At 43.4% G+C, this 12,503-nt stretch overlaps 1 protein-coding gene across 3 annotated transcripts in view; it reads left to right on the top strand.

Annotated features, from left to right (window-relative positions):
- DIS3L2 (DIS3 like 3'-5' exoribonuclease 2) overlaps positions 1-12,503 on the top strand; it is a 364,225-nt gene that overhangs the window by 248,458 nt on the left and 103,264 nt on the right. For all 3 annotated transcript variants that reach the window (XM_065930351.1, XM_065930349.1, XM_065930352.1), the window contains one exon: positions 4,995-5,102. In XM_065930351.1, coding sequence (XP_065786423.1) covers positions 4,995-5,102 — 108 coding nt within the window. The remainder of the gene's footprint in view (positions 1-4,994; positions 5,103-12,503) is intronic.

Below are 12,503 nucleotides of genomic sequence, written 5' to 3'. Positions count from 1 at the left end.
TCTGCTGCTGGTTTAGGACACTTAGGATATGTCCCAAGACAGACGAAGGTTCTACACTCGAACAGCAGAAGAGGGAGAGGAAAAGACTCCTTAGAGAGATTTCCAATGCACAACCTGTGGGACTTGGAGCTGATTGGGTGGAATAGGGGAGGGAGGGGAAGGGCGCTCCTCACGGTGATTTTCTCCATCACCGCTCAGCCAGGACCTGCGCAAGACTGTCAGGGCTTGTGGGTCTGTAGATTTGGGACAGGGAAAGTGAGAGCATTTGAGAACTTAGAAGGAACTCGCCACATGGGCCACACTGAGTAATGAAGCTGAAAAAGACACTGGGGAAAACTCTTCAGGGATGAGGGATGCCTATGTGTTCGCAAGATGCTGGTGACGGTCAGTGGTTTCTCACCTGCTGATTACTCACTTTTCTTTTCCAGTTAGACATTGTGTTCTGTACTTAGCACCTTACCCCAGGGGCTCTCCAGGACCGCGGCAGGTCTCAAGTAGCCAACAAGTGTGGGGACCACTTTGCTGTCTAGGCAAGTCTCCCCTGAATTAACAGAACTGGTGTGTGCAGAAGCCACTTTTCAGAGTGGCTCTCTGTCTCTCAGCCTCCCTCCCACAGGGATCCCTGATGTGCTGTGCACTTCACACACGTGCCATGTGTCACGGGGCAGTCCCAGTGACACCAGCAGAGAACGAGCCCAGTTTATGAGAGGCCCTGACACGCCAAACCATAAATGTAATTGTGACAACTTCATTCCTTTTCTTCTGGGAAATAACTGTCTACTTACAAAACTGTATGGACATAAAGATTGTTTTCTCAGAAGTCCATCTGAATCCTGCCCTAAGATCTAGTGAAAGCTTATTGAAAGGAAATACCCTTTAAAAATTAGGCATAATTATACTACCCCAAAAGTTTTAATGTTTAGCTTCTTTTCATCTGTGTAAGACATAGAATATCAAGCAGTGTTTATAACCTTGGGCAGCTGCTGAGTGTACCAATAGTTTTTAAGAGAGAATAGCCAGAATAGTTTAATAACAACAACAACAATAATAATAATGTGTGCTCAGTTGTGTTCAACCCTTTGCATCTCCAGGGACGATAGTCTACCAGGCCCCTCTGTCCATGGGGTTTTCCAGGCAAGAATACTGGATTGGGTTGCCATTTCCTTCTTCAGGGGATCTTCCCGACCCAGGGATCCAACCCTGGCCTCCAGCGTTGGCAAGTGGATTCTTTACTACTAGCACCACCTGGGAAGCAGGCTTATCATATACTTAAAATACTAGCTGCCTATCAACTTGTTAAGTACAGATGTTTAAGTGGAAGTTTACTATGTATTTCATAAAATGTTTCATGTGATAATGATAAACAGTTTACATAGAAAAAAATAGGTGATTTTTTTTCTGGTCGAAAGTCAGTCATTCATTTGTAAACTGAAAGTGCCTGCTGTGTGTCAAAGCAAGGGACAGAGAGACAGAAACAGTACAGTCCTCGTTCCTGAAGATTCCGTGGTCTATAGAAGTGGAGAGTCACATAAAGGAGCAATTAGGCCGAGAGCAAGAGCTGAAGATGCGTCATGAGAGCACAGGGGGATATAATGAGTGACAGTTTATAACCACCTCAAGTCCTTTTGGAAAGAACAGGAGCAGGTAGGAGGGAGTTATAAAACACAGTGCCTAGTCCCCCTGGGGGAATCTGAATAACTGTTTCAGAGATGCTGATGAGCTGAATCTTAAAGGATGTACAAAAAGTTGGCCAGATGCGAAACTCTCAGAAAGGTGCTCCAGAAAGAGGGAACCACAGGTGCATGAGTGGAGCAGCAAGCAGGCCCAGGTGGCTCTGGTTACTAGAAGGGGGCCCAAGGCAAAGGCTGACAAAGAAGGGCGGTCCCCTTAGGGGACCGAAGGACCTGGCAGACCGTGGGATGGCCAGTGAGCACACTTTGAGCATCTCCTATACTGGCTTACTAATGAGAGAGCCAAGACTCAAAGAATTACACTAGGTTTCCCAAATCACACAGTGTAAGACCCGCTATGTCTGTCTCTTTTGTTTTTCTAGTGGTAAAGGCCTTTTTGCACATCAAATCTTAACCCCAATCTCCAATATGTAAAAATAGATCAGGTTGTATTTCATTAACATAAACGTCTTCCACATTTAAATGTGTAACAACCTCACACCAGTCACAGTGACTGTCAAAGATTTATAACAGTTAAGAGATCAAGTAATGAAAACCCGTGGCCTTCTTTTTATAAACTCTTCTGTTTTTGTAATAAATTTAAGTTTACAGAAACGTTGCAAAGATAGTTCAGAGAGATCCCGTATACCACACACCCAGCTTCCCCCACCCCTTGCTAAGGTCTGACATTACCATGGTACATTTGTCATAACTGAAAAGTTGACATTGGAACATTGCTATTAACTAAATCCATACTTTATTTGGATTTCCCCAGTCTTTCCACCAATTATCTTTCTGTTCCAGGGTTCAGTCCAGGGTACCACGTTGCATTTAGTTGCAATGACTTTCTTTTCACAAACACTAAAACACAAAGTCAGGAAATATGTTACATTCTCAGATGTTCAGCTGTATGATTGAAAAAAGATACTGCCTTGAACACTGAGAAGAAACACTGACTATCTGTAAAAAAGGTACTGACCCCTGGACTGCAGGTGCGCAGGGCGAGCAGCTTGCTACTGAAATGCTGTGCTGTGCTTAGTCGCTCAGTCGTGTCTGACTCCTTTTGACCCCATGGACTGTAGCCCGCCAGGCTCCTCTGTCCATGGGATTCTCCAAGTAAGAATACTGGAGTGGGTTGCCATGCCCTCCTCCAAGGGATCTTCCCAACCGAGGAATGGAACCCAGGTTTCTCACATTGCAGGCAGATTCTTTACCATCTGAGCCACCAGAGAAGCCCAAGAACAGTGGAGTGGGTAGCCTGTCCCTTCTCCAGGGGCTTTTCCCAACCCAGGAATTGGAACCGGGGTCTCCTGCATTGCAGGTGGATTCTTTACCAGCTGAGCTACCAGTTGGTATAATTGTCTGGTAATGCAGTGCAGAGAAGAACCCAATAATGCACACTCAACAAACTCGATTTACTCTGTTTTACTCAGCTTGGACCACCATACAGTATACCATAGACTGAGCAGCTTAACAAACAGTCATTTATTTTTCACAGTTCTGAAGGCTGGAAGTCCTAGAGGAAGGTGCTGGCCAGTTCGGTTCCTAGTGAGGAATCTCTTCCTGGCTTGTGGAGGGCTGTGTCTTCACAAGGCTTTCTTTCTGTGTGTGTGCAGGGCAGGGAGCCATGAATGACCTCTCTACTTATAAGATCAGGGCCCCACCCTTATGACCTCATTTAACCTTGATTACACATAAAGACCTCACCTTTGGGAGCTGACTGTATTGGGTACAGTCACATTGAGGGTTAGGGCTTCAATGTAGGAATTAGGGGCTGGGGAAGACATGGTTCAGTCCATAGCCTAGTCCAAATACTGAAATTATGTGAAATCTTTACAATTTAATCCTGAGACAATGTGGTATTAAAATTTTCTCCATTTTTATAGTACATTTATGCAGATTAATATGTGTTATTTTGCAAACCACTCAATACATGCAAGAAAATGTTAATTATTTAAATCACTTTTGAATACTCATTAAACAAGTTAACAAAGAAAATACAGTGTCATCTGAACAGATGGTATAAAAACAATAGCAAGAAAACTTTTTCAAAAGTAGGTGCCTTATAAAAAGCTGTTGGGCTTCCCTGGTGGCTCAGTGGTAAAGAGCCTGCCTGCCAATGCAGGAGACATAGGTTCAATCCCTGATTCGGGAAGATCCCACATGCCGTGGAGCAACTAAGCCCATCTGCCACAACTATTGAGTCTGTGCACTAGAGCCTGTGCTCTGCAACAAAAGAAGCCACTGCGATGAGAAACCCACCCACCACAGTTAGAGAAAGCCCACACAGCAACGAAGACCCAGCACAGCCCCCAAGATTAAATAAATAAATAAAATTAATTTTTATAAAAAGCTGTTAGCAGAAGCCTTCAGGTGGTCATTAGGTATAATTAGGTCATTAAGCATACAAAAGATGCAGCATCCTTCGGAATAATGCTGAGTAATGCCATATAGTTATTAACATTTTTGGTTACTGGTGTGTGCTTTTCCATATCAAAGGTTACTGTGACATACTAAAACAGAATAAATGTCCAAATACTCTTCACACAGAATAAGATACCACTGGGGTTTGTTTTGCTTTTGCTGAGGAAGAATCTTGACTAGCTGACTTGACCTCAGCTAGTGCACAGTTGCTGCTCCATTACAGTGTTCCCTGTGCCTGACACTGCACATCCAGGAGGCCTGCAGTAAGTGTGTTGGGCAAACATCTGTTAATAATGGCCATTTTTAGTTCAGAAGGAGGATGGGAGTCAATGATGATGTCATTGATCAAAACTATGGGAGAAAGAAAAGATTTAAAGGCAGGAGGGAGACAGAAGTATCTTTAGGACATCCAGGAAGAGCCACTCATTCTGTCTTTGGAATTTTAGAGAAAACAAATAACATTGCAGGATGGCTATAAATCATCATTTGAAAGTACGTTGAAGAGGATTTCTTTTTTTTTTTTTTAATTAAAGAGGGTATACCATTGAACTGAGATAGTTATATCCAAAAGTACAAGTCATTCTTGAGTCTTGAACTTCAATTTTACTATATAGTAAATGTAGTTATTTTTGTATTGCTATCATGTATTTTTCCCTGTATTACCAGTTCTCAGCTTTCCAGTTCATTTTCTCGTGTAATGTTAAAGCCTCATGGAAAAGTATCAGATAATGTGGTCTTTCTGCCGAATTTTTCAGGGAAAAGAGCTTCCACCATGTTCATCTCACTCTGGAAGCTCAGACTCTTCACCGGAAGGAAGCCCCTGCCCTGGGCTGCCTCTCTGCTGGCGGGTAACTGCTGCAGATCGGGCAGAACTGCTCATGGCCTGTTCCCTGTCCACAGGTTGTCCCCATGCTTCCCAGGCTGCTGTGTGAAGAGCTGTGTAGCCTCAATCCCATGACCGACAAGCTGACCTTCTCCGTGATCTGGACGCTAACTCCGAAGGGCAAGGTAAGGCCTTAACACACGTGTCCCTTCCGTTCGGTGACTCCCTCATAAACACCCGCTGTGTTCCTGGCGTTGGTCTGGAGCCGCGTGGTGGGAGGATGAGGGCAGTGTAGGAACCTCGCCGGTGAGGAGGACAGAGGAGAAGCGCTGTCAGTCTGTTTAGAAGGCTGAACCTCAGTGGTTTTCAGCGTGTCATGTGAAGGAAGACACTGTGTAAGCAGAGTCCCATGGGGGAGGCCTCCATGGGAGGCAGCAGAGGGTGTCTGTGAAGGGCACAGTGGGCAGGCCCTGGCTGCAGTTAGGAGAGCAGGCCGGGGTGAAGGGGGTCATTTGGGGAAAGGGTGGTGAGTTTGGGTAGGTGAGGTGAACTCAAACCATGGGGACCTGCAAATGCCAGGCCTCATGAATGATGGCTATTAGGCTTCCTCTGAAGTGTCATGAGAAAGGAGACATTTTAGATTAGTGCTGGGACTTCCCTGGTGGTCTAGTGGTTAAGAATCCCCCTGCCAGTGCAGGGTACATGGTCTCAGTCCCTTGTCCAGGAAGATTCCCCATGCTGCAGAGCAGCTAAGCCTGTGTGTGCCCAAGAGCCTGTGCTCCACAACAAGAGAAGCCACTGCAATGAGAAGCCTGTACACCAAAACTAGAGAAAGCACGTGTGTAGTAACGAAGACCTAACACAGCCAAAAATAATTAAATAAATCTTTTTTAAAAGAGAAAGACGAGTGCTGCATCATGGTGCTGTTTGAAGAGGAGCAAAATTTGCACAAGATCTTGCTGCAATCAAGGCCCAAGGCAATGAAGCCATGGACTGAGAGCAGAGGGAAGCAGGATGTCAGCAGCCATTCCCTAAATTTAGGGAGTAAATGAGATAGGTAAATGAAAGACGACTCCAGAAGAAACTAGTCCCCTCCCCCACAACAGAAGCAACGCTGAGCTTCTGAAAATAGGGTAATGACTGGGTGAGCTGTGGTGCCGGCTCCGAGCGGTGCTGCAGAAGCACTAAAGCTACTGTGGAGACCGAGTAAGAACATGGGAATTGTTTATGCTGTAATATTAAATAGAAGTTAAAAAAAAAGATATTTAATTATAAAGAGGTTCCAAATAAAGATGGAGGATCAAATGCCCACATTTACTTTCATTCCCTCCCAAAACCTCACTAAAACAACAGTGAAGAGATTTTTTTTTTTAAGACATAAACCCACAAAGACAAAGAGAATGGGAGAGGAGACAACAGCAACAAAAATTTGGAAGCTGAGAAGCAGATGGATGAGTGGTAACTGACTTAGCAGTCCCGAGAAAGCCAAGTCCTGAGCCAACAATAGCGAGAGCCAAGAAACAACCCAGTTTACACAGAGGAACCCTGAAGAAGTTCAGAAATTAACAGCAGCAGCTATCGCTGGGAAGTGGGGAAGAGCTGGGCAAAGAGGAGACTCACTGTGTTGGTCGGAGGTTTACTTTAAAAGATTGTCGCTTCCATAACCTAGGAGAAGATCAGAAATTTGTCCTCGAGACAGGATAAAGGAAAGGATGCTGAACTCGGGGGGCACCAAACGCAGCTGCGGTCATGACCCACTGGGGGAGGTTGATTGAATGCTGGCGCACCAAACATTAAGAGGCCCATCTTTTCTTCCCCACCAACCTCAGAATTCTAGTAACCAAGCATATACCCTTGACTCAGAAGATAGGAAAAGCTTTCTCTGAGGAATCTGAGTGGTGAAGAAGATTTAAAGATTAAAAACCTCAAGGATTTCCCAACCAGCAACTCAGCTGTATTTCCCTACAGTAAAGCTTGCGGACAATAAGCTCCACCCACTCAAGCAGAGCTTTTTAGGATTTCACTAAGAAATCAGCCTTTTTGCATTTCACTTTCCTGTATAGAGACAAGAGGAAAGCCTCTAACATGGAACAGGAAAACCAAAGTAAACAAGAGGGGAGAAACTGGAACAAAACAGGCTACACAAGGAATGGAGGAGGAAACGGCTACCGCTCCAGTGTTCTTGCCTGGGGAATCCCAGGGACAGAGGAGCTTGGCAGACTACAGTCCATAGGGTTGCAAAAGAGGCAGACACTACTGAATGACTAAACAACACATAAGGAGAAGAAACTTTTTTATATCTTCAGAGAGTTCCCTTTTAAAAGAAAGTATCTGTACTACAGGATCTAGGTACTTTGAAAAAGAAACATTCAGAAAGGGGGGAAAGGAGCTCTTTTTTAAAAATTCCATTAACAGCATGAGATTAAAAACATGATAGAAGAAATGAAGTCTCAGGGCTCAGATTGGAAGATAAAGTTGAAAAATTGTCCCCGAATAAGACAGAAAAGAGAGGAAAAGTAGAGCACCAGTCCGAGATATCCAACATCTATTCAGTGACCATTCCAGAAATAGGGAACAGAGGAAGAGAGAAGAAATCATCAACAAGATCATTCAGAGAGATGCCCCATCACTGCAGGATGTGACCCTCCAGGCCAAAAGAGCGTACTGCTCAGCATGGTAATGGGAACACCATCTCCAAGCCACATTGTCATAAAATTTCAGAGCACTGAGGACAAAGAAAAGATCCTATAGGCTTCTAAGAGGAGGAATAAAAAAAAAAGAAAGAGGCTCATACAGTAGATCAGAACTCAGAAAAAACTTAAGACTTTTTTATTAAAACCCTAGAAGTTAGATGACAATGAAGCAAAGTTCTCTAATTTATGAAAGACTATGACCTTCATGCTAAAATGCTGTACCTAGCTAAACCATCGATATAATGTGAGAGTAGGAGAGGACGTTTTCAGACATGCAAGGTCTCAAACAAAAATTGTTCATCTTCCATACCCTTTCTCAGGAAGCTTTCACCGAAAAGAAAGAGTAAATCAGGAAGGAAGAAGACATGGGACTCAGGAAACTAATAAACCCATACAATAAAGAAGTGAAAGACTTGCCTAGATCACAAGTCACCAGACTTCCTTGTCGGGGACCAGTTAGTAAACCTGTTTTTGGTTTTAGAGACCATGTGGTCTGTTACAGTTACTCATGAAAGAAAACTATATAAATAATGTGAGCAGGCTGTGACCCACTAAAACTTCCCTTACAAGTGACTGACTGGATTTGGCCCACAGACCATAATTTGTTGACCTAGATGATGGTGAAAAAAATTCCCAGGGTACCAGCTCTATGCAGATGCAGAAGACAGGGGATCAGATTGGAGCAGCTCAGAAGGTGACCATCTGCAAGTCAGGAAAAAAGCTTGCACCAGAAACTGAATTGGCTGCCATCTTGGTCTTGGATTTCCCAGCCTCCAGAATTATGAGAAAGAAATTATTCAAGCTCCCCAGTCTGTGATATTTTGTTATGGCAGCTCCAGTAGACCAATACCACATCAACTTGAACTTTTATACTGGGTTACATTAAAATCTATCCATCTGTTTTACACTTTGAATGGATCTTTTATTCATGCATGATATTTTATCCAATAGTCATGTATAGATGTGAGAGTTGGATCATAAAGAAGGTTGAGCACCAAAGAATTGATGCTTTGAACTGTGGATTGCAGAAGACTCTTGAGAGTCCCTTGGACTGCAAGGAGATCAAACCAGTCAATCCAAAAGGAAATCAATCCTGAATATTCATTGGAAGGACTGATGCTGAAGCTAAAGCTCCAATACTTTGGCCACCTGGTGGGAAAAACTGACTCATTGGAAAAGACCCTGATGCTGGGAAAGATTGAGGGCAAGAGGAGAGAGGGACAACAGAGGATAAGAGGGTTGGATGGCATCACTGCCTCAATGGACATGAGTTTGAGCAAACTCAGCCATGAAGGACAGGGAAGCCTGGTGTGCTGCAGTCCATGGAGTTACAGAGTCAGACACAACTGAGTAACTGAACTGGGTAGTATTTTCAGACGAGTAGCCTGATTTTTTAAATGTGGACACATTTCATTACATTAAAAAGTCACATTTATTAGTGTCACTACAGATCCTAGACAAGTCTTTAAGTGTTGGAAAACATGTATCATATGTCAGATATAGGGTTTCCAAAATTCTAATTTTTATGACAGCTTGACTTTTGTCATCAGCAATGAACAACGTTTGTTGTTTTTCTCGCGTGCCAGATAACCGTAGTGTGTCACTCTTCCTCCAAGTAAAAGTGGTGTTCTGTAAAAACAGATGGTCAGTTCACCTCGCTATTCAGAGTATGTAAATGCTTTTCCCCAAGACATTGTCATACTTGGCCCTGCTGCTAAGTGGAAAAGACAAGTACACAAGAGTTGACCCACAGTAAAAGCAATAAAAGCAGTAAGTTCCTTACTGCTTCATCAGGAACATGCTTAAGTGAAGTAGGTTTTTTATTTCCTGTGAGTTATGAGCCTGTGATGAGACCCTGACCTCTGGCAGCACTTGTTGCTGTTGTGTGATTCATGCCAGGGCATCAACAGTTTTCCCCACCAGTGTTTCTGTGCTATCTTATAAATGGAACATACACAGAAAAGGCCACATGATACCTTAGTATTAATACTATTATGAAAATAGTTTTGACCTCATGGATCCCTGAATGGAGTCCACAGACTGTACTTCGAGAACTGCTGTTTTAAATAATCGATGGGAAGCTTGCGGTGGATTAATGTACAGAGCAGACAGAAAAACCAACCACATTGAAACAAGACAGTTACTGATTTCAGTAAAAATAAAAAGCTGTATAGGATAGATTAGTAACCCGAGTATTTACATAGTTGTAATAGTTAATTCTCATAGTGATGATGTAATTTTATTGGGAGGATGAGGGCCTGGGAATGCTTATGTGTGTTTGGTTGGGGGAAGGGAGCATGTGTGGCAAGAAGAGTTAATTCACTCCTTCTATAGTGAAAAGTTTGTGAATGATGCCTAAAACTGAAAAATCAAGAAGTAATCCAGCAGATTGTATGGAACTGTGAAAGTAAATACCAAAATAATCTACTGAGAGGTGACAGTGGTTACCCCTGGGGAGGGGCAGAGGACTGCTGTTCTTCTTAACAAGCCTTTAAAACCACTTCACTGTTTGAACTGTGGCCACTTTAATTTTTTTATTTTTATTTTGAAAAATTTCAAATATACATGAAAGTGCAGAAAATAGCACAATAAATCCACCATCCCTATCTCCTAGATTTAACAACTGTCAACATTTATTTTCTTTGTTAAAGCGTTTTAAAGCAAACCATGGACATCACGTCATTTCACTCATACATATTTTCATATGTGGCTCTAAAAAATTTGGACATTTCCTTACATAACCACAATGCCATTGGCACACCTAACAGTTAATATTAGTGCCTCGGTGTCATTTAAAACCCAGTTCATAATTGCTTTTCCCAGATTGTTTCCAATTGATTCATCCACAGGGGAATCAAAACAAGTTACCTACATAACATTTGGGTTTTGTGACTTTGAATATCTGATAATAAGTTCCTTTTTAAGAGTTAAGAAGCAAACATTATCTGAAATATGAAGAAAGAAATGTGAAGACAGTAGGCCAGCAATCATATTTCGGTGGAGGTGGGAACTTGCATGGGGAAAAAATGAATGGAAAAAGACCAGAAGGAAATAAAATAGAATGCCAGTAGTGGTTGTATTTGGGTAGCAAGGCTATGAGTAATTTTTTCTACTTTTTTATATTTTCTCGTGTTTTTTGAAAACATGTATGACTTCCATATTTTTATAAATGTTTATTTTTGCAAAAGTTTAACTAAACAGAAAAATAAAAGCTTGACAGTTATAGGAAAACTAACTTGAGTCAACAGAAAAGAACTTTGAATCTGAACTAAGCCTGCCAGGGTCAGACCCAAAAAATAAAAAGCTGCCTGATCTAATGAGCTTCTAAAATATGAAGGTCATAAAAGAAGCACTCAGAAGAGGCAGACTCTGAAAACTTGGTTGGTCTGTAGGTCTTCTGTCAGAGGCAGTGTCTGGTGACCAAGCCTTCTGGCACGGGGGGCTGGAGAGCAGGTGCGAAGGAGGCACAGGGTCCAGGAAGGGATGCTGGGCCTCTGGCAAACCCAGTCAAAGAGGAAGTGTGAGGCTTTGGACCTGGGACAGTTGTGGAGCGAGACCCAGTAGCCACACTCCTTATGCTCTAGTCAAACAGCCTACCCAGAACGAGAGGCCACACGGTGGGTTGACTTGGTCAGTTAGTCCTGGGGTGTAGTGACAATAAGTGTCTTCCTGCTCACAGTCAAGATACATGAGAGTTCAGATCCCAGACTCGTGTCCAGGAGCTAGTGCTTGTTCAAGACACTGGCAGAGGAGAGCCTGATTTGGTGGGGTTGTTGTTCAGTTGCTCAGTCATGTCCAGCTCTTTGAGACCCCATGGACTGAAGCACGCCAATCTTCCCTGTCCTTCACCATCTCCCAGAGCTTGCCCAAACTCATGAGTTGGTAGGGAGGGGTGGGAAAATAGATGGGGTGGTTCAGGGGGCCAGAGAGAACTTCCCAGGTGGTGCTAGTAGTAAAGAACCTGCTTGCCAGTGCAGGAGACATAAGAGACATGGATTCAATCCCTGGGTCGGGAAGATCCCCTAGAGGAGGGTATGGCCACCCACTCCAATATTCTTGCCTGGAGAATCCCATGGACTGAGGAGCCTGGTGGGCTTACGGTCCATAGCGTCTCAAAGAGTCAGACATAACTGAAGCGTCTTAGTACAGGGGGTCAGAGAAGGCCGGTAAGGAGGAAAGCAGCATGCATCAAGAACCCAGTAAGCCTGAGACTCGGTTAGTACACAGTGGTGGTTTCTCATAGTGCAAGGACTTGGACCTCGAAGGAGCCGGGGCAGGGCCAGCAGCATCAGGCATGGCTGCCAATCTCCCCTGGAGCTGAAGTGGAGAAAGGTTTTGTTTTTTTCCTTCATCTACTGGAATGCCTTACTTTGTAGAGCTGTAGAAAGCCTATTCCAACTGTTTTTAAACACCAAGTAGATTTTTTTAAAGTATCTACTAGGAAAACTTGGTGTCATATATGTTAGTACTTTCCTTAGGCCAGGGTGCAGGTTTTTAGAATGGAAGACTCTGAAAGATCTGATTTTTGACGTGTTTCTCACATATTGGTGGTAAGAGTGTTATCCTCTGATCTAGATAACTATGATTATATGTTTTCCTAAGGGAAATACACCCAGCTGAACCTTGTGCTTTGGAAGTCCAGCTCTGGACCCATGAAATCCACTCTGACCATGTCAGCGCAGTGACTCGTATCTGGTCACCTCCAGTACATCTGTCTCACTGGGCACCAAGCTCCTACAAAACAGAGACCATGTCCATGGGCCCTGGCTCATCAGAGGCACCTCAATTTGAAGTCACCTTTGGGGAAAAAACACCAATGTTACACTTTAAAGAAGGTCACAGACAATGAATCTAACTCAATACCTAAGTCCTAAAACCTGGGAACCCTAAAAT

The sequence above is a fragment of the Muntiacus reevesi genome, chromosome 3, assembly GCF_963930625.1.
Source record: "Muntiacus reevesi chromosome 3, mMunRee1.1, whole genome shotgun sequence".
Taxonomy (NCBI): Eukaryota; Metazoa; Chordata; class Mammalia; order Artiodactyla; family Cervidae; genus Muntiacus; species Muntiacus reevesi.
The sequence above is the reverse complement of the archived record's forward strand: the minus strand, read 5'-3'. Positions and strand labels throughout refer to the sequence as shown.